Raw genomic sequence first — 23438 nt, 5'->3', positions numbered from 1 at the left:
TACCACATGTCCACCAAAAGAGCAACAACACGAGATTCTGGAGCAAAAGAACAGACAGGGATCCACACTGGGTGAGTATTAAAAAGATACACACACACACTCGCACACACACACACACACACACATACACACACGCACACACGTTTGAAAGTGAAAGGAAACATCGGAAACTACATGGGGCATAAAAAGAAAGAGGTAAAAAAGGGGGGATCATGGGGGAAACAATTATCAATAAAATAACCCTAATGGGGCTTTTCTCTGGAACACCGTGATGCCCAGTGACCCGCTTCACAGACTAAATAAAGAGAAGGTGAGCAAGAAGGGCAATCCTGACTTAACCCACTCAGAGACACTTTCCCGACTTAATTCTCTTCTAAATTTAGAAGCTGTGTCTTTGAAGGTGATGAGTTAGTGATTGTGCTAATGCTGCTGACAGCTTGTCCCCTGGCCCGCTGACCTTCAGAAATGATGGCAGTGTCCACGGCCCTCAAAGACACATTTGATAAAGGACAAGGGAGCGCTGGGGCACACGGGGGCTCGGCTCACAGACACTGGGCGTGGCATCTGTGCCCTTCTCTGTGAGCGTTAGAGATCAGTTCCAGCAATGGGACAATTGGAGTCCTATTCTAAAGTTCGATGTTCCCGAGGATACAAAGATAAGGTGTTTCACATTTTGCCTGCAGGGATACCTACCAATTCGTTTCTGTTTAAATTTTGTTGAAATCTTCCATTTAACGGTGGATGAAGGGCCCCTTTCACTAGCAAAGTCCCCTTTCATCTCTGCTAAACTTCACTTTCAGGAGCAGCTGCACGGGTATTTTATCAGATTAAAAAATAGGATGAGCATCTTTTTAAATTTAATATATTCAACATAAGTCACAGAAAAAAATACGTATGTGCCAATATAAGGGTTTTTTTTTTTAAATGAAATCTTTCCTCAAGCCTTTAGAGGGCCTGTGCTGTCAGCACTGAGAAACCTAAACTGTGGGCTTAAAAGTAGAAGTATGAACTATTTTTAACCAGCATCACTTATAAAATAAAATAACCAAATAAAAATTGAAACTTTCAGTTACTGAAGACATTTTTAAACATCAGGGAAGCCCCAGATCCATGCTATGTGGTCCTCTAACACTTAGGCAGCTGAGAACCAAACTGCTCTGATTTGCTCAGAGCCATACCAAAGGCCGCGTTTACAGGCAGCCTCTGTGAAACCCGGGCACAAAGGACCATAGAGCCCACGGCCTGCTGGCGTGCACGCTGCCTGCTATTGGCTGTTTCCTATGACACCTGAACAGATCCCATCCTGTGTGTTGCCACTGCCCTTGGACGCTGTCTCCCACAGTGTAGGTTATTCATCTGTGTATGAGTTGACTTTGCTGCTTCTCGCGGCTCTTCTTTCCTCTCCTGAAGCGACCCCATTATAAACAGACGCTGCAGGCTTCCCCGGCCACCCGTTTGCCTACGCTTCTGTCAGCTCCTGCCCTTGCACACTCTGGGCTCACACCCAGGCAGGGGCCAACGGCTCTCAGATGCCTCCCACCTTGGTCCCGGGTCTCCTGAAGCATCGTCTGGAATCCACTGGCTGCTTCCTTGGAGCTCTCCAGGTCTGCCAACTCCTTGTCATTTCTAATACCAATCACTTACTCCTGTGGCTGTCGCCCTTGAATATGAAACAAGACTATGTTATGTGCGTGGACTCTGTCGCACTGTTTTATAGGTGTCCACTCTGCAGGGCAAGAGCCATGTCTGCAATAATAGATTGCATCCAGACCTCAAATTTTAGGAAATGAGAGACTCCTGTGTCTTCCAGGGGTGACCATGTGGCGAGAGGGACTCATAGCACACTAGGCAGAGACTCTGCTCCAGAGAAACACAGGCACTGACCAGGGGAAAAGGGCTCAGTGGGGTCCACACGGTCCATAGCCACATCAGTGCAGATACCAAAGCGGGACAGATACAGGGCATGAATCACAAAAGAACCGACGATTGTTGACAACTGTCAGCAGCACACGATGAGCCCCTTCTAGACAACATCCAGACGTGACAGATTAAAGAGTTAAGATGCCTCTTTCCAGCAGGAAGCCAGAAACCATGAAAGTTCAGAACAGTAAGAAGCCCAGGATTCAGCCAGGATTCAGCGTTGCCCCTCGGGGCTAAAGCCCATGCTGATAACCTAGAGTCTGAGTGTGAACTTGGGGGGAGGGGGAAAAGGGAACTCGTGGAGGAGGCAAGTCTGGTTGCCAAGAAAGATGAAAATTCTGGCCAGAAGCCACAGAGCCACAGACATCAAAGGGAGACACCGCAGTCGTGAGTCAGCGAAACAGCCCACAGGAAGGACAAAGGGCACTCGCAGGCTTGGCTTTTGCTCTGGCCAAAGTCTAAGGGGTGCCCCCTCGAGATCCTGTACACAAAAAGAAACCCACTTCAAGATCTGGGACTAGAATTCCCACTCATAAGGAGGCCCCCAAAGTCCCAAATCAAAGTCTACATTTAATGTGATTACAAAACAGAGCTTCTCTAGATTAAATTCTGGCCCCAGAGGAATGTCATATAGAATGCACCTTCATCGTAATAATAAAACAATCCCACTAAAGGCCTGAAGAAAGCCAGGAGCTTCTGCAGGAACACGCCTACCTACAAAGAAGCTAAGTTCTGGACATAAAGCTATTTTACAACATTTCTGGTCTCTGGGACAGCTCCTGCCAGCTCCATCTCCTAAGCTGAGTCATTGTCAGAGGGCTCCGACCTACAGGCTGTGCACGGATCACCCAGAAGGCAAACGCCAATGTTAGCTTTGCAGCCCAGGATCCGGGCTCTGAACAGTGTTAATGTTCAAGGCTCTACACCCAAGATGCCTGTCTTGAGACAGGCTAGCACTAGGGATCTCTGTGGGCTCAGAGCAGCAGCGCCCCCTGGCAGCAGGCTTGGGCAACTACGGGTGCCCTAAGAAGGAAAGCAACTTCTCTCTACTTCACACTCCTTGTATCTACTGGATACCAACACGTACAGGCTCAGATCTGCAAACACACAGTGGTAATATCGCACAACCAAAACGACATCCTTACCGTGATACATACTCAGAGAGACACGGTGGACTACCCACACACGGACTACTGCGGAGATAAATGTGGTCTGTGTGGGATTATGGGAAAATGTTACATACACACTAACTCAAAGAAGCCTGTTGTTATATGATCCAACCACGCTGCATTCTACAGAAAGTTGAACGACAGAGTCTTTGGGAAATCCACTGGGAGAGGGGGATGGGCGTAGGGTGGGACTGCTGGGCAGCAGATCGCCTCTGCGGATGGGAGTGACATCACTCATTGTTACAGAACCAGGCACACAAAGTGCTGTGGAGACGGAGAACCCTGTGCCATCCGTGTGGAGTTTCTCTCTAAATCAAAAGCTGTTCTGAAAATGCAGTCTCTAAAGAAAACGTAAGAAGTAATGAAATAACATTCCTAAGAATTTCCAAATGGGGCTGGAGAGATGGCTCAGAGGTTAAGAGCTCTTGTTACACTTGAGGAGGACCTGGTTTCGTTCCCAGCGCCCACATGGCAGCTCACAACCTCCTGTTCCTCCAGTTCCAGGGGATCTGACACCGTCTTCCGGTGCCACGGACACCAGGCACACATGTGATACACAGACACACAGGTAGGCAGAAGACACCTATGCATAAATAACGAATCTTAAAAAATAAAAATTTTAAAAATCAGAAAAGAAACTCCCAACTACCTCACAGTCTAGAAGAAGTTCATACAGAATATCAAGTAGATGTGAATCTGGAAATTTAAAAAACAATAACATCTGATGAAAACCATCAAACAAATATGAGAAAAATCAATTTTCAGTCATGAAAAAGTATGGTTGTAATGGCTGAAGTTAAATTTTCATTTGGTATGGTAAACCAGAAAATATGTGCATGAAAACAGACATGCATGAGTTTAGATAAATTATTCAGTGTTTACTGCAAAGCAGCAAGTTTGAGAAAGCCGAAACAAAAACCAACAGATACACATTTACATTGACCTTTCAGCAATATACCCATGGCATCTCCCGCCTTCTCTCTCTCTCCCTCTCTCTCTCTCTCTCTCTCTCTCTCTCTCTCTCTCTCTCTCTCTCTCTCTCTCTCACACACACACACACACACACACACACACAAAATATTAAAAAAATAAAGTTGGAGACTTATTGCTTGCTCTTTCTGGTATCTAATCACAGCTTACTATTCACATTGTCTGTTGCTCAACGTCACTGAGTCCACGCAGACTAACTGTCCACTGAGGACATGCTAACTGACTGTCCACTGAGGACATGCTAACTGACTGTCCACTGAGGTCACGCTGAATGACTGTCCACTGAGGTCACACTGACTGACTGACTGTCCACTGAGGTCACGCTGACTGACTGACTGTCCACTGAGGTCACGCTGACTGACTGTCCTCTGAGGTCACGCTGACTGACTGTCCACTGAGGTCATGCTAACTGACTGTCCACTGAGGTCACGCTGACTGACTGACTGTCCACTGAGGTCACGCTGACTGACTGTCCACTGAGGTCATGCTGACTGACTGACTGTCCACTGAGGTCACGCTGACTGACTGTCCACTGAGGCCACACTGACTGACTGACTGTCCACTGAGGCCACACTGACTGACTGACTGTCCACTGAGGACATGCTAACTGACTGTCCACTGAGGCCACACTGACTGACTGACTGTCCACTGAGGTCACACTGACTGACTGACTGTCCACTGAGGTCACACTGACTGACTGACTGTCCACTGAGGTCACACTGACTGACTGTCCACTGAGGTCATGCTGACTGACTGTCCACTGAGGTCATGCTGACTGACTGTCCACTGAGGTCACACTGACTGACTGACTGTCCACTGAGGTCACACTGACTGACTGACTGTCCACTGAGGTCATGCTGACTGACTGTCCACTGAGGTCATGCTGACTGACTGTCCACTGAGGTCATGCTGACTGACTGTCCACTGAGGTCACACTGACTGACTGACTGTCCACTGAGGTCATGCTGACTGACTGTCCACTGAGGTCATGCTGACTGACTGACTGTCCACTGAGGTCACACTGACTGACTGACTGTCCACTGAGGCCACACTGACTGACTGACTGTCCACTGAGGTCACACTGACTGACTGACTGTCCACTGAGGTCACACTGACTGACTGACTGTCCACTGAGGTCATGCTGACTGACTGTCCACTGAGGTCATGCTGACTGACTGTCCACTGAGGTCACACTGACTGACTGACTGTCCACTGAGGTCACACTGACTGACTGACTGTCCACTGAGGTCATGCTGACTGACTGTCCACTGAGGTCACGCTGACTGACTGACTGTCCACTGAGGTCATGCTGACTGACTGTCCACTGAGGTCACACTGACTGACTGACTGTCCACTGAGGTCATGCTGACTGACTGTCCACTGAGGTCACGCTGACTGACTGTCCACTGAGGTCATGCTGACTGACTGTCCACTGAGGTCATGCTGACTGACTGACTGTCCACTGAGGCCACACTGACTGACTGACTGTCCACTGAGGTCACACTGACTGACTGACTGTCCACTGAGGTCACACTGACTGACTGACTGTCCACTGAGGTCACGCTGACTGACTGTCCACTGAGGTCATGCTGACTGACTGTCCACTGAGGCCACACTGACTGACTGTCCACTGAAGTCATGCTGACTGACTGTCCACTGAGGTCATGCTGACTGACTGTCCACTGAGTTCACGCTGACTGACTGTCCACTGAGGCCACACTGACTGACTGTCCACTGAGGTCATGCTGACTGACTGTCCTTGAGGACACCCTGACTGACTGTCCACTGAGGTCACACTGACTGACTGACTGTCCACTGAGGTCACGCTGACTGACTGACTGTCCACTGAGGTCACGCTGACTGACTGACTGTCCACTGAGGTCACACTGACTGACTGTCCACTGAGGTCACACTGACTGACTGACTGTCCACTGAGGACACCCTGACTGACTGTCCACTGAGGTCACACTGACTGACTGACTGTCCACTGAGGTCACGCTGACTGACTGACTGTCCACTGAGGTCACGCTGACTGACTGTCCACTGAGGCCAGGGCTGTTCACTGTGGCAGTGGTAGCTGACTATCCGATAAACTTTCTGTTTCTGTGGTAAACGTCATGACTAAAAGCACCCAGAGGAGGAAAGGGTTTATTTAATCATATATGCCACAGGCCATCCTGAAAGGAAGCAAAGGTGGGAACTAAAGGCTGGAGCTTGGATACAGAAATCGACGCCAAGTCCATGGGGGAATGCTGCTTACTGGCTTGCTCTCATGGCTCACTCAGCTTGCTCTTCCATAAAACTCAGGACCACCTACCAGGCCAGGGGTAAACCTGCCCACTATGGGCTGAGCCCTCCAGCACTAATCCTGACCAAGAAATGTCTGTCGCTACAAACTTTCCTTCTGGTGGCCAACCTGATGAAGGCACTTTCTCAGTTGAAGGTCCCTATTCCCCCATGACCCAAGCATGTGTCAAAGTGACATGGAAAACCGTAACCAGCACCCCAACACAAACACCCCATCAAGGTTTTGCTTGCTTGACTATGCTGCACTGTCCGTGTTGTAGATGATAAAAATAAGTCCTGGAAAACCAAAGCAGCGCGTCTGAGCTGCACATATGCCGAGCAGCAGACCTTGGGTGTCTGGTTCCAACCCTCCCATGCCCGCTACCGACCGCCTCTGCTCCAGTTATTAACTCGGGCCGCCTCCCTTCCTCCCCGCTTAGTCTGCCTGCAGCCAACACTGGTCTCTCCAGCGCCCCTGCAGTGACAATTTGAAATCCAGTCCAGCCCGTGCAGGCCAGATAAGCTCAGGTGCCACTTAGATGCCGGGAGGAAACTACAAGCGTCTCCCAGGAATTGATGGAGCCAACAGGAAACTTCCCGCAAACAAGACTGCTCCCTCTGAGCTTCCGAGTCACTGCCATATCCCACACTTTCAAAGAGTGAGTCCACGGGGTGGCTGTGGCCGCAGACATGGCCACGATACTCAGCACTGTGATCATTTGACCTCGAGGTCAACAGTCAGTGGCAGCCTCCAACTCTACATTTTACAAGTATTTAATTCCTCATATTAAACCACTTCTAATCAGCTACCTAAAATAATTTCCATCTCTTGAGTCAATAAATCTGGAATTCAGCAAATGAGGAAGCTTCCCTACTCACTCTCTGAATCCCTGGAAAACTAAAGTCTTATACCATAAGGTATACAGTAATGTCTTATACCATAAGGTATACAGTAATGCTTTATACCATAAGCTATACGGTTTCATCCCGAGAATAGATGCTATTAATCTGAATGTTCTTCTTCCTTTTCATACTCATGAGAACGCCTGAGAAGCTTCCAACAGAGTAGCATTCACCCCATACCATGGCAGAAGGCTCTCCTCCACCTTCCCTTGGTGAAAGTGAAAGCCAGGGACTCACAGCCTCCCTGTCACCTTTCATTGGCTTCTTTTTTAAAATAATTTATTTTTATGTGCATTGGCATTTTGCCTGCATGTCAAGCTGTGTGAGGGTGTCAGATCTTGGAGTTACAGATAGTTGCAAGCTGCCATGTGGGTGCTGGGAATGGAACCTGGGTCCTTTGGAAGAATAGCAAGTGCTCTCAGCTGCTGAGCCATCCTCCAGATCCCTCATCTGAACTGTTACAAGACATTTCTCTTGTGTAGCATTCATCAAGAGCACAGTGAGCTAAGGTTAGGGCTGTGGAACCCAGGGATTGAACCGATTCACAGACTTGGCGTCTAGACGCTCTATCTGCTGAACCACCTTTCCAGCCCAGCTAAAGACCTCTACTGAAATAACTCAAATAGATGTTTAAGTCAGATGAGAAAAAAACCAGTAAAGTTTCTAGAACACATATAAAATATGACTTTTCAAAAAGCAGGGGTATTATAATCTATGAAAGCATAGCAACTCGTTACTATTATGTCAGAAAGTACAAACTTACAGAAGCTGGATCTTATCATTCAGATGTTGGCTAGGTCCTAGATCCACAGCCTGAGGGGCTCTCGGTTTTTCAAGCTTTAGTTTATTGAACTTAAAAAGCCATCCCTCAAGTTCTTCGTGACATTGAAAAGGAGATTACACAAAAACATCTACTCTTTGGCGTGGACAAGGGAAGCACTAAACAAATGCCAACGTTTCCCTCACTTCAAAAGCGAGTTATGGAAGAATTTATGCCCCACCTAGGGCCCTAACTGGTCACTTTTTTAAAGCAAATTTTTATGGACTAGTAAGTCTATATTCCACAACATGTTTAAAAATGTAGGAAAACTCCGTGAAGGATAAAGAGAGGAATTAGAGCTAACCCACCGTCCTGAGACCTGAAGTGGAAGGCCACTGCTTCTACTCCACCTCGCAGCTCCCCAGCATTCTTAATATTTAATACTTAATATTCATATTTAATTGCCATTTTCTGTGCCACCGTTCTACAACCCAAAGTGTTCTCAGTATCCCAGAGCTGCACTGGGTGAGCCTCCCCGTGCCCCTACATTCCTGAGCATTAAAGACACCCAAGTGGACCACTAGGCAGGCTCTCCAGGAGCTACCAATTACAATGTTGGTGGTAATTAGCTTTCATGTAAGCATTACCGGTAAAACACGGGGGTTGGATCCCTGGTTTAACAGGCAAGGGCGGCAGCTGCTCTTCCAGAGAACCCAGGTTTGGTTCCTACCACCCATGTGGGTGACTCAGAAACCTCTGTATCCTCAGTGCCAGGGGGTATGGTGCTGAGACACGTATGTAGGCAAAACACTTATATACATCTATTAAAAACAATTTTCTTCCTAGAAGGTCTTGGACGCAAACCTCATTGGTCTCCTCGCCTCCTTTGGCCTGTCCTTCCCCAAGCTCTCCATTCTCGTAGCTGCTGCTCTTCTCAACCCACAACTCGGACTTTTCCACCGTCAGCCGCAGTTGGTCGAGATCCGCCTTAATCTGCTTGTAGTTATCAACATCTTGGTTCGACACCAGCAACTGCACCTAAACACAGAAGGGTTTAAAACTCTTAAAACTCTTCTGTAGCTTTCTGTATTCCTAGTTCCGGTACACCTAAAACCCCAACTTTAAACATTCATTAGCTGAAGTTCGACATTTGCCGAACACTTAGGGATATTTATCTTATGAACTCCAGCCAATATATTCTCATGTGAGAAGGAATTCTTAGATGTGCACTCAAAAAGCTTTCAAAACTTCTGGTAAGTAATTCAACATAAAAGTTTAGGGGGTTGGAGAAATGGCCCAGGGATTAAGATCACTTGCTGCTCTTGCAGAGGACCTAAGTTCAGCTCCCGGAATCCACATGGTAGCTCACAACCTCCTGTAACTCTAGTTCCCGGAGATCTGACACCCTCTTCTGGCCTTCGTAGGTACTGCACACATAAGATGCATGTAGTTACATGAGTGCAAATACCCATATAGAGAAATCAAAAGTAAGCAAATCTTCTACAAGATAATTTCTCATTTCATGGTGAGGGTTCATCTTTCTGAGGTTTTCTATACATGTATGTTTAAAAATCAAAACATAAAAACCCATGTAAGAAAATATTACTGCTATGATATATATTTGCTAGTATAAACAGCAGTTTCATAGCTTGAGAGAACCATACAATTTATAATTTATACATACTACATGGCACATACATGTAAAACATGTGCATCTAAATGGTTACTATTTGACTCTTTCATATCTGTTAGCACCTTTCCACAAAGCTTCCTAATACAGGCCCAGACTCCATTAAACACAAAACAACAGTGAGATACCCAAACATGCAAGTAATCACTGTGAGATTAATGTGAAATCCAAACATCATGGAGGACAAGAATGATCCCACCACAGGGGACAGGGTGGATCCCGTCACAGGACAGGACGGATCCCATCACAGGACAGGGTGGATCCCGTCACAGGACAGGGTGGATCCCATCACAGGACAGGACGGATCCCGTCACAGGACAGGGTGGATCCCGTCACAGGACAGGGTGGATGCCATCACAGGACAGGGTGGATCCCAGCACACGACAGGATGGATCCCATCACAGGACAGGACGGATCCCATCACAGGACAGGACAGATCCCATCACAGGACAGGACGGATCCCATCACAGGACAGGACGGATCCCAGCACAGGACAGGGTGGATCCCATCACAGGACAGGGTGGATACCATCACAGGACAGGGTGGATCCCATCACAGGACAGGACGGATCCCAGCACAGGACAGGGTGGATCCCATCACAGGACAGGACAGATCCCATCACAGGACAGGACAGATCCCATCACAGGACAGGGTGGATCCCATCACAGGACAGGGTGGATCCCATCACAGGACAGGGTGGATCCCATCACAGGACAGGACGGATCCCAGCACAGGGGACAGGGTGGATCCCATCACAGGACAGGGTGGATCCCATCACAGGACAGGGTGGATCCCATCACAGGACAGGGTGGATCCCATCACAGGACAGGACGGATCCCGTCACAGGACAGATGGATCCCTTCACAGGACAGGGTGGATCCCATCACAGGACAGGACGGATCCCATCACAGGACAGGGTGGATCCCATCACAGGACAGGACGGATCCCTTCACAGGACAGGACGGATCCCATCACAGGACAGGACGGATCCCATCACAGGACAGGATGGATCCCATCACAGGACAGGGTGGATCCCTTCACAGGACAGGGTGGATCCCATCACAGGACAGGGTGGATCCCATCACAGGACAGGGTGGATCCCATCACAAGACAGGGTGGATCCCATCACAGGACAGGACGGATCCCATCACAGGACAGGATGGATCCCTTCACAGGACAGGGTGGATCCCATCACAGGACAGGGTGGATCCCATCACAGGACAGGGTGGATCCCATCACAGGACAGGGTGGATCCCACCACAGGACAGGGTGGATCCCACCACAGGACAGGGTGGATCCCATCACAGGGGACAGGACGGATCCCAGCACAGGGGACAGGACGGATCCCAGCACAGGACAGGGTGGATCCCGTCACAGGACAGGGTGGATCCCACCACAGGGGACTGGACCGCCCCCAGCTCACCTGTTTAAAGGCCTGCAACACTTCTGCTCTCTGGCTGAAGTGCTTAAAGAGCAGCTGCAGGGCTCCCGACAGCAGCGGAGGGTAGTCGTGCATGATCAGATGGATGAGGACCCGCAAGAACGTCCTGCCTCCTTCATCATCAAGCTGAACTGGGGTCTTCTCCTTTCTATAAAACCAAAAGAAAACATCACATTATGTGTGTGTGTGTGTGTTATTTAAATTATATCTATTTTTTAAACTTAAACCCCTGTTTTCCCAAAATAAGAAATGAAGAGGAGGACATTGTTACTTCCTGATCTTATATAACTGATGTGGGCGCAATGACAAAGATGGCCCCTCAGCCAATCTCAAGTGTTAATCACCAACACACTTGAAAAACAAGCATTGAGTGATCCCTAAATCACTCTTCACTAATTGTTATTTAGCATATAAAATAATGGGTTTCATTATGACCTTTCCATACACAGCTCGTTGTTAGTTCAAATTTCCACTATCTTTTGTCCTCCTTGCCCCTCCACTCGTCTCCTCCCCATTCTGAGAAAGTATTTATTGATGATGTTGACCAACAGTCCAGAACCCAAGTGATCACCACATGGCAAGTGGGGAGGGACAGTCACAGACACACAGCCCTCAACACTGGGGCTCTGTGTGTTTGGTGGCACAGCGGGCCTGGGAACAGAGTATACTGGGGTGAAAGGTCTCTCTAGGGCATGTGCTCTTGCTGATGGGCTGTACCCTGGGAAGCAACCCTTAGATGATTCTGGAGTTGGGTAAGCTTTCTAGAGAGCATTATGCAAACCTACATACCTATCACACACCTAGGTTATTAATAGGTAGGGAGAAGACAGACATGATGAGAGACAGATGAGAGGTGACAGATACCTAGGACACAGACACAGACAGACGCATATACAAATGACTGGCACATAGAACACAGATAGTATAAGGTACATGAGAGAGCCATGGATGCATACACTATAGACAGGCATTTAACAGACACGATACATAAGTATACATAGATGATAGGCAGATACACGGATGATTTTTAAATGATAAGAATATATAGATATATAAATAGATGGCAGATACATAGATGGCAGTCAGATCATAACGTATTGATCCCCGGATCACAATGAACAAAGCGGTTAAATGACGCCCAAGAGAAGGGATGCAATCGGGAGACAAGGGACATGAGCTGCTGCTGATCACACACTCACACATGCATGCATACATTCTCTCACATACACACACTCATATACACATACTTACACACATACATACAGTTACACATACATGCCCACACACTCTCTCACACATGCTCACACGTGCACACAGGTACACACTCTCACACACATGCACTCATACACACTTACAAACTCACACACACTTTTATTCACTTACACACTTACAAACTCACACACACACACGCACTCATACACACAAACTCACACACGCACTTACACACTCACACACTCACACACTTACACACTCTCACACTCACACACACTTTCACACTCACACAATGCACTCATGCACACACATACACAGACACATACACACACCGAAAGAATGGTTAAAAGCATATTTAACACGTAAGTGAGTAACAATCACTCTCAAGCATTACATTCTACCTGTGACTGTGTGTGCCACACACTGGCATGGTTGGCTGTGTGGTGCTTCCCACAAGTCCCTTCCCAGACACCTCTCTAACACACTGCAGTCTGAGGACTGGATGGCTGTGAGGTCACTCACCTCCTGGAACTTTCCAGTCCCTGCCATTTTATAGGACATGGTTCTAGAACATGATTCTATCATCATCGATCTATCACCTGGAGCTGTCGTTGACCAAAGTGCAGCTCATGTCTGAGTTTTAAGATAAAATCACAGACTGGCTTGATCTTTCGTCCCCAGAATAATAAAATATTTAAACAGGAAATCATAATAATAGAAAAATAAAGCTATACCAAATGATCACTAAATGAAAAATCTTCTGGGGGCTCTGTCCTCCCTTCCCTCCTCCCTCCCTCCCTCCTTTCTCTCGGTCCCTCCTACCCTAGACAGAGTCTTACTATGTTTCCCACACTAGCATGAAATTATGGATCTTACATCTGTATTAATTGAAGTGGGATGTCCTTCTGTATATATGTTGCTTTTATTGGCTGATGAATAAAGCTGCATCGGCCTATGACTTGTCAGAGTAAAGCCAGGTGAGAAATTTGAACAGGGATATATATATAGAGAGAGTAGGCGAGTAGAGCAGACACCAGCCAGCCACCAAGGAAACAAGACATGTAGAAAATGAGGTAGCACCACGGCCATGTGGTGATACATAGACTAATAGAAGTGGGTTAATTTAAGATGTAAGAGCAAGCTAGGAATATGTCTGAGCCATCAGCCAAACAGTTTCTGTGTGATTATTCGAGTCTGGGCAGTCAGGAAACAAAACGTGTGGGTACTATCTATACTTAATCCCTAATTTGTCTTGCCCTTTCAAACAAAAAAGTAGCAGGAGGGAGTTCAGTGTGGATATTTTTATCTCCTCTAATTACCTGAGGTCTGTAATAAAAATGAATCTCAGTAATTCTAGCTGAGATTTACTTTCTCATTCTGATTGCTATCATTTCATTTCTGAAAAATAAATTTGACAATAATACATGTCTGGGATGTGGCAGCAAAGGAGAGTGGTCATGCCATGGACACCTCACTTTCTTCCACCAGGGACATTTTAAACTCCCGTGCAATATCTGATTTCTCATGCGTAAGTTAAGGACAGCATCAAAAGACGCTACTTTCTTGCCCCAGCTAAGACTCTGAGATGCAGTGTGTTACAAGATCCCACAATGTTTCTGCCCCAGAGGCTAACAGGTATCTGTGTGCTGCTGCCATCATCTAAGGAAAGAACAGCTAAGAATTCCGAGAAAGTTAAATATGTGGGTCTCCTTTCTCCCTTTTTTCTTTTGAGACAGCGTTTCTCTGTGTATCTCTGGCTGTCCTGGAATTCACTCTGTAGACCAGGCTGGCCTTTAACTCACAGAGATCCACCTTCCTCTGCTTCTTGAGTGCTGGGATTAAAGGTGTGCACCACCATTGCTGGGCCTTCCATTTTTTTTAAGGTGACTTAAGGGTCACGCTCTTTCCTCTAAAGTAAATTCCAAACCTCATTCCTGGCAGGAATTATGCTAGCATCAATTGGAGTATCTAAACATGCAAAAAGATGAATGATAAAACTATAGATCAAATTCTAGGTAATACATATTCACATGTAAGATAAAGACTCATTATAGTACCTTCCGGCAAACATCGTTTCTGCCTGAGCCGCAATCTCGTCGATGTCAGGAACGATCGCTGTGGAGACACACAGGGAAGGTCTTCATTTGGTTTTAATTCATGCTCATATCCACTTACTTGAAGATATTTTTATTTTAATACTTTTTGTGATACTGAATGTTAATAGTTCAGAAAATTTCAATATAGTTCCACCTCATCAATGTGATGGTCCTTTGTCAACTTGGCCCAGTGCAGAATCACCCAGGAAGACATATTGGGTTAACATGGGGGCATGTTGTGGGGGGGTTGTCTTGATTACTAATGTCCAATGATGTGGGAAGATCCAGCCCACTATGGGCGGTATCATTCCCTAGGCCCGGAATTATACAGAAGTCAGAATGAGCACAAGCAAGCGAGCATGTGTGCACTGACTTCTCTATCATCCTGGGTGTGAACGCGATTCTCCCAAGGGCATGTTCTGTGGCTTCCCTGCCACGAGGGACCATAACCTGGAAATACAGACCAAAACAAACCCATTTCACCCCTAAATTGCTCTTTACTGGAGTGTTTTATCACCGCAGCAGAAACAAAACTGGAACATCCTAACATGCGGAAGTTTCTGCACGCGTATGTGTGTATTTAGACACAAACATGCCATCTCTCTCTTCAACACTTTAACATAAGCTGCACTTATATTACTTGTACTATGTTTATATGGCTGCCATCAAATGTGCTAAAACATCAGCAGGCATCTTTACAAAGGTGTTCTTACTTATAAGTGTGTGCACATGTGCACTTGATATGTCAAATACATATATGTACCCCTACATAAAAACACACACATTGCAATAGTGATAGCATAGAAGAGCAGTTTTTCCTCCTTTATTTTTATCTCATGTCTGTGCACCACCTGTGTGCAGTATCCACAGAGGCCAGGGAGAGTGTCAGATGCCCTGGGACTAGAGTTACGAACTGTTGTGAGCCACCATGCGGGTGTTGGGAATCTCACCAGATTGCTTCAGGATCAGCCAGTGCTCTTAATGGCTGAGCCATCTCTCCAGACCCAAGGGGAAAACACTTTTTTAAAAAAGAATTAGAATCCATGTAAAGAGCCTCGTCACCGTGGTCCCCATCAATGTGACCTCTCTACACTTGAGATTCCTTCTCTTTTTCTTGCAGAATGGAGCCATTTCTCATGTGACCCAACCATGAGTCCTACCATGTCCTGCCGCCACCATTTTGAAGATACTTTTACTAAGACATCAAGTTCAAATGATAAATAGATAACATACTTCATCTCTAAAGCATGAAAAGAAAGATATGAAACAGAGGGGAAAATCCTATTCTCTCCAGGCAGGAGAGAGAGAGAGAGAGAGAGAGAGAGAGAGAGAGAGAGAGAGAGAGAGAGAGAGAGAGAGAGAGAGGAGAGATTGACTCCAGCAGAGAGAGCATTTTCTGCAGCCTTTAACCTTTGCTTGGGTACTCAGAGCTCATGGTTCCAGAAGTCTGGCTTCTGGGAGTCAATAACTGTTATGTTTCTGTCAATGCAGCCGCCAGCATGACTTTCTGGTTCTGCCTGATTGTTCCTGGAAACAGCCCTTTGGGGTACGGCACTTCTGAGAAGCTGCAATGTTGCAGGGGTGCCAGGAGCGGCTCCTCGCCTGGGCAGATGTGGCTGCTGTCTGCAGGGAAGGTTGCCTGCAGGTCAGAGGTGGGGGTGGGGCAGCTGGTCTTGTCCCATCCTCATTACTGTGAACTGTTCTTGTCCCACTGATTGATGGCTACAGGAGGAAGCGGCCCCTAACACTGTCCAGAGGTTTCCTATCTACACAACTGCTGACCTCAGAAGAGCTTTGCTAACTGACTGTCTGCATCCTAAGATGTAGTTTATAGTCAACCAGGACCGACCTGGCCCAACCCATAAAAAGGTGAGTTAATAATTCTTAGTCTTCACAAAGTCCTGTCTATGGCCTCAAAATTTTACAGCCATTTTTATGCCCTTTCAGGTTATGTTCCAAGTCTCAGAAACACTCTAATTTTTAAGACAGGATTCCAAAGCAAGACACAAAGCTCCGGTAGCACACAGGCGAGCCCTCGGGGAGCTCTCCTCTTGTTCTCTGGCTAAGCGTGGCTTCCCCACAAACACTGCCCTTCTCAGTGGCAAGCCCTTCATGCTGCCCTTTGATCCAGGCGTGGACACTGATCTCAGCTTTCCACCAGAAGAACACGCTGTGCAGAAGGTTCAGACTGCAGCTGAAGCAGTCTCAAGGTTCGGGGCTTTGAGGACTGCGGTAGCCCTCACTGTCAACCTACCTGAATTTAGAATCACCATGGAAACACACCCCTGGCTGTGTCTGTGAGGACAATTCCAGGAAGGTTTCACTGAGGTGGGAAGATTCCCCAGAATGTGGGGGGGCACCACCCCTACAGGCTGGGGTCCTGTTCTAGAAGGGAGAAGGTGAGTGAGCACCAGGGGTCACCTTTCCCTGTTTCCTGACTGTGGACACTTGTGAACCCTCCCATACTGAAGTGCATCTAGGGACAGGCATGAGCCAGACACAGTGCCAAATACGGCAAATTCTTCCATCCTTCCACCGCTCTGTTTCAGTTTCAACTGGTAGAGATTGTCATCTTCTGACAAAGAGATACTTTTTTTTTTTTTTTTGGTTTTTCAAAACAGGGTTTCTCTGTGTATCTCAGGTTGTACTGGAACTTACTCTGTAAACCAAGCTGACCGCAAACTCACAAAGATCTGCCTGCCTCTGCCTCCCGAGTGCTGGGACTAAAGGCATGCGCCACCACTGCCCAGATAGGTATTTTTTTAAAGATATAAATGAAAGGGGTCTTTAAAGCAGAATGCAAAAGCAAGAATCACAAAGAAGCCTTATGGCAATCCATTATTTTGTAAGCTTATTAAATACAAACACACACACACATATATATATACACACACAAAACACACATATACATGTGTATATATACACATGCATCTATATATGTGTGTGTGCATACACATATTTATATATACATGAATACACACATACATATGCACACATGCCTACATACACAGTGCATATATGCATATATATAAGCATACACACATATATATACCACACATATGCATGCACATATACATGCATACATATGCATACACGCAATATATGCATATACACACGTATATATAAATGTACATGCACCTATGTATATGTATACAGATAGCACACATGTACACATGTATACAAATATATGTACACACATGTACACACATGGAATTTGAATAGAAGTTCCTTGTATGGGTAGACAGTGCTACTTCTAGAAAGTACAGGTTATTAAATTACAATCTCAGTACAAGGCACAGAATACCTTCCTGTGAGTTATTGATCCATCCGAGAGGCCCCAGGGGTACCCTGAACAACACAGGCTATGGTCTGTTCTTGGTTGCCCCCAAAACTGCCCCCAATTTCTGAACACACCATTCTCTTTGGATTCAAGGCAGAGAAACCAACCTCAACATAGCAGGGAGCTCTCCTTCTGGATAGCTTACAGAGAGCCAAAAGGTGCAAGGCAAGCCACCGGGGGAGAAAATACTTCAAGTCTCAGCTAGTGCTGGACGCTGCATATTTCAATACTGACATGCTGGCAAGATGTGCTCTCTGACGCAATAGTGGCATGGTGGTTATAGGAGCAACCAGTCACTTGGTGATTGGATATGAGGCTGGCATAACAGGGGGGATTTAATGCCACTGAAAAGTCCCTGACTGGGGAGATCACAGGCCCTTTGGTGGAATCTGCTGTTGTTTTACTAAATGCCTGTGCTGCCAGAAAGTTTCCCAAACACTCCTGTTTATATGCGTAGGTCTGTGCTGCTCTCCACTCTGGTCAGAGAAGTTTCTTTTTGTGCGGGTAATGGGTAATGCAGAGAACTGGTCAAAACACGGAGTGTAGATAACACTGTGCTCAGCTGGGGACGTGCCATCTCTAACCTCCCACCATCCAAGGTGCGGGAACTTTGTAGAAGATGGGGCAGAAAGAACGTAAAAGCCCGTACAGGGAGAGGAGCACAGTGAGGTGCTGACGTTAGAGATGGCGTGGCTGGTGCACACATCAACTCACAACAGCTGAGATTACCTCCACAAGACCAGGCCAGACAAACTCTAGCGTGGATACTGACAACTGAAGGCTGCTCAGGAAGGGAGTCATGGTTCTTAGAAGACATGGTTACCTGTAGGCTGACCATGCCCTAGCCAATAGCCACAAACCTACATCATATGGGCAGCCCTGATGTGGGAGTCTACTCTGTGTGCTGTGAATATCTTCTATTACCATTGGTTAATAAAGAAGCTGCTTTGGCCTATTAGTTCAGGCTTCTTATTAACTAACTCTTACATCTTAAATTAACTCATTTCTATTCATCTGTATATCGCCACGAGGCTGTGGCTTACCAGAAAGGTTCCGGTGGCATCTTTCTCCTTTGGCAGCTACATGGCATCTCTCTGTCTCCATCTACTCTCTCTATATCTCTGTTCAGATTTTCTCCTTGGCTTTACTCTGCGAAGCCACTGACCGAAACATCTTTATTTATGAGCCAATAAAAGCAACACATATGCAGAAGGACATCCCAAGGGGTTGTCAATAACAATAAAAACAAGGAAATGAACTGGAGAGAGAGGCAAGGTGTGGGGAAGGGGCTGGAGGGAAACAGTGCTGGATGGGTACAATCAAAATGACGTGTATAAATACACAAAATTTCCAAGGAATAAAATGTATTATTTAAGATCCATCTAAAAGAAATACAGAAGGCAAATGATAAGCAGTGTCCCCAAGATACCTGACGGCAGGAGGGTGTCTGGGGAGTTGTTGGCAGAGGCGTCATCATTGTCATTGTTCTCCCCAAACTCCTTCTTGTATATGGAGAGCATGTATGAGATCCGGTAATCCAGTCTGACGCTCAGGATGAACTGGAAGAAGCAACACTGCACACTTACTTATGCCATTCGGCTAAGATGGCACAGCCATCAGCACAGCACTAACACACAAGTCATGGGCTAGGGAAATGGCTCAGTGGGTAAATCCCTTGCCAAGAAAGCCCAGGAACCCAGGTTCCACCCCCAGAACTCATGTAAAGATGGAAGGGAAGGAACGAAGTTGTCCTCTGACCTCCACAGTGAACATGTGGTTCATGTGCCGCCATACACACATAATGGATGTTTAATACAAACCATGACACACACACCAACCACACTGCTATCAGTCTTCCAAACGAACCAATCAGAGGCCTTCCTAGTAAACTATAAACTCTTGCTTGTTTACCTGTTTTGTCAGATGAAAGAAAGGGATATGTTTTCATTGATCAGAATTAATGAAAGCCCACAGCAATTAATTAATCAATTTGTGATTATTTTCATTTGTTTGTTTGTTTGATTGGTTGGTTAGTTGGTTTTGAGACAGGGTATCCTATAGCCCAGGTTGGCCTCAAACTCCCTATGTAGCAGAGGATATCCTTGAACTCCTGTTCCTCCTCCCAAGAGTTTGGATCGCAGGTGTGTGTCACCACACCCTGTCTACACTGAGTTTCAGAAACAAGGACATCTGGCATCTCACAATTGTTCTCTGGATATTCCAGGTAGGGGCGACTTGTGGGTCTGAAGAGGTGATGCTGATATGATCCCAGACACGCTGCAGTTTCCTGCACCGAGAGGAAAACTCTGGAGCTGCTTTTGTGCATGGAAAGGCTCGGGCTTCAACTGCAGTGGAGTTGTCCAGCTCCGCTGAGGAGCAGGGCTGAGCCATGGGATCAGAGAAGGCCACAGGAGGGGTGCACCTGGGAACTGGTCTGTGACAAGCCCGAGCTTCTGAGCACAGCTATTACCAGTGTCCTGTGGTCTCTAAGGGCCTCCTTGGTGAACAGCAAACACTATGGTTGCTCAGGCTTTATAGAAAAGCTGGCTTCTGTGTCCTCAGGAGCCCTCATTTTTTCTGTCTGTTTCCACAGCCCTCCCTTCCCCAAGCTCTGTCCCCTCTCTCGGTGCTCAGACTCTTCCGTCCCACCATCACTGTGTTACACACAATGCCCTGCTGCTCCTCATGCTTCTTCAGAGTCCACTGTTCCTCGATTCTCTTCTCTGCCCATGAGAGCAAGGTCTCGGGACACTGAACATGCCTATGGCACTGTTTATGGCTCCACAGGCACTCAGCTCCGCTGGAGCTCACAGAATCTCACTTCACCGCCTTTCTCCTCTGACGTGTCTAGCTATGAAGATGCAGAAACGGTGTGAGATAAAGAAGCTGATGGCAGCAAAGCAGAGAAAAGGAGGATGTGTAGTCCCGGCATCCTCAGCACTTGGGAAGCTGAGGCAGGGGGATTCGCATGAGTTCAAGAGCAGCCTAAGTTACATAGAGAGCTCTGAGCCAGTCAGGACTTTAGAATGAACCTTGCCTTAAAAAAATAAAAATAAATTTAAAAAAATGTAAAGGCAGAGAGAGTGAGTAAAGTCAGAAGGTGGGAATAGAACCATGTTCTTAAATGAGGTCGAGAGGGGAGACAGAGCCGGCAGCCGCTGGGAATGCAGCCACCAAAGATTTGTTGAAGGGATGTTCTGAGAAGGTGTTAGCAGGAACGGCAAGAGCCTGGGTGAGAGGTCAGACAGCGAAGGGGGTTCAGGGAAAACTCGTCAGGTGCTGAGCAGCCACACAGCACCACCTCCCAATGTCTCTGTGAGTGGCACCATCGCTGAAATCAGAGCTGACAATGGGTCACATGCATCTGTGGGGGTGACCTGGGGGCCCCTCCGGTCCCTTTCTCAGCTTCAGGCTAAGAACACTGCATGAATTTTCAAGGCCATGAGCGCAGGGTAGGGAAGCCTGCCAACATTTCTTAGGACTCGGCCTTTGGGAACTCTGGAGGAACTGGGAAATGTTTTATGATTATAAATCTAATTACTTGGAATGAAAACTGCACCGAGCCTTCCAGGACTGCTGGCCCACTTCTGGTAGCTCTGTCTACATAAGAAGATGACGAAAGATTTGGGAAACTCTGTCCACATTCTTAAGCTACAAGCTCCATCCTCTGCGTCTGGAATAAATGCTATAACAACGGTACCTTACGCCTGCTTCCCAGACTGACCCCAGATGAAGATGCTAGAAATCATAGTGGGGGTCTGGCGCATGGATAACTGAGCTCATTAAATTGATGAAGTTAGACTTGGATAACTCGGGGTGGGGGGGATCCCCAGCCTCTTAAAAACACAAAGAGGGGTAATTGTGCAAAGTAATAAAATCAACAATTAACAAGTTTGTTAATAACGATTGGGGGGCAGTGAAGCAGGGTCTTCCTTTGTTGCCCAGTCTGGCCTTGAACTCACAGAAATGCTCCTGCCTCGGCCTCCTGAGTGCTAGAATTACAGGAGTGTACCAAATGTATAGGAAATTTAAACGCGTGGGATTCACAAATATGCTTCAAGCAATTGAAAAACAGAAAATGATTGCATTTATTTCATTTCATCATAAACATGCCTGCTTTAAAAATATTTCTCAAATGAAGAAAATATCCAATCAAGGTCAATACTAGCTGATAATAAACACCACACAGGAAAGTGATTTTATCACTCTCAGCGCGCTCCACAAGGGCTAGATATCACTAGTGCATTCCGCGGACAAAGAGCAAGGTGAGTGTGCAAAGAAACATCAGCGTGAAATTTATTGTCAGCTCTGTTCTTCACTTCAAAATGATGAGATGGGGGCAGTAGCTTTTCAGGATAAAATAAGACCAATAGCATTTCAGAACCACATTACACCAATTATACAGTGAAACCAGATATAGTGCCTAACATCTGGAATCTCAGCAACCAGAAAGCTAAGGCAGGAGGATGACCACAAGTTCCATGTGAGCCTGTACTACACACACAATATAGACATACTCAGCAACCAGAAAGCTAAGGCAGGAGGATGGCCACAAGTTCCATGTGAGCCTGTACTACACACACACACACACACACAATATAGACATACACACAGAGACATACATACAACATAGGCACACATACACACATGCAACAGACGCGTACACACAGACACCGCACACAGTGTCAAGCCACAGGACACACCTGTAAAATCTCGATGACCTTCAGCTTGGTGTCCATCACCGTCACATCCTCCTGCTCGCCAGGGCTCGCTTGCTTGCTGAGGTGGACGCTGGGCTGTGCGTCGGGCACGCTCACTGGGAAGATGGAGCCCCTGCTGAGCACCATCTGGGTCATCATCTCTCCCACACCATGGATGGTCCTCATGACATTGTTGCCTAGCACAAGAAGAGGACCCAGTCAACACGTGCAAAACACGGTGGCCGCAGCATCAACACAGCTTATTACTTTTATCATGAGGACCTGGCTGCATTCTTCACAGCCCGGCATGTAACTCATGCCGAGATGTCTGTTTTCCTCCATTATTATCAAAGCTAGGGTGTAGCCGTGTGAAGAGAGGTAGGGGTTTCCGTGTTACAGAATGGTTTGACAAACCAGGAAAAGAGATGGCTTTCTCTCTAAGATGCAGCAAATTAATAGTGGGTAAACAAAGACTGTGACCAAATCCCTATTAGCAAATTAATAAGGTTCTCATTTCTCTTTCTTACAAAATGTTCCAACCCTAAAGTTTAAAATCTAGAGGGAGCCTTCTTCGGAAGCTCGGAGAAACCCTAAGTTCACTCTGCGGATGCTCTGACTGTCACTGGCTCTCCTATTGCCTTTAGAAGTGACTTAAGTCCGTGATAGAGAAACAAGACCCCACGCTGCACAGCACCCCCATACTCTGTAAATACCTTGGTGAGGGTCGCCCACCAGGGTTGTTTCAAGGGCTTTAGCTGGTTGTTTTGTTTTGTAAGAGAGACTTGGAGATAGTCTCAATTGGTTCAACGCTAACACCAACCTCTTCTCGTGTGCTCTGGAAGTCAGCTGTGGAACCTCTGACATCAGTGCAGCAGACCCAGCCAAGAGAGTTTCTAGACACGCCTCCCATGGAGGGTCAGACATAGGTTTA

The 23438-nt window shown here is 46.8% G+C and overlaps 1 protein-coding gene across 1 annotated transcript in view; it reads right to left on the bottom strand.

Annotated features, from left to right (window-relative positions):
* Itpr2 (inositol 1,4,5-trisphosphate receptor type 2) overlaps positions 1 to 23438 on the bottom strand; it is a 411976-nt gene that overhangs the window by 231241 nt on the left and 157297 nt on the right. The window contains exons 22-26 of the mRNA XM_075982281.1: positions 22511 to 22704; positions 19237 to 19366; positions 14429 to 14486; positions 11142 to 11307; positions 8893 to 9066 (exon numbers count right to left, since the gene is read on the bottom strand). Coding sequence (XP_075838396.1) covers positions 8893 to 9066; positions 11142 to 11307; positions 14429 to 14486; positions 19237 to 19366; positions 22511 to 22704 — 722 coding nt within the window. The remainder of the gene's footprint in view (positions 1 to 8892; positions 9067 to 11141; positions 11308 to 14428; positions 14487 to 19236; positions 19367 to 22510; positions 22705 to 23438) is intronic.

The sequence above is a fragment of the Microtus pennsylvanicus genome, chromosome 8, assembly GCF_037038515.1.
Source record: "Microtus pennsylvanicus isolate mMicPen1 chromosome 8, mMicPen1.hap1, whole genome shotgun sequence".
Classification (NCBI taxonomy): domain Eukaryota; kingdom Metazoa; phylum Chordata; class Mammalia; order Rodentia; family Cricetidae; genus Microtus; species Microtus pennsylvanicus.
This window is presented reverse-complemented; position numbering and strand designations above follow the sequence as displayed.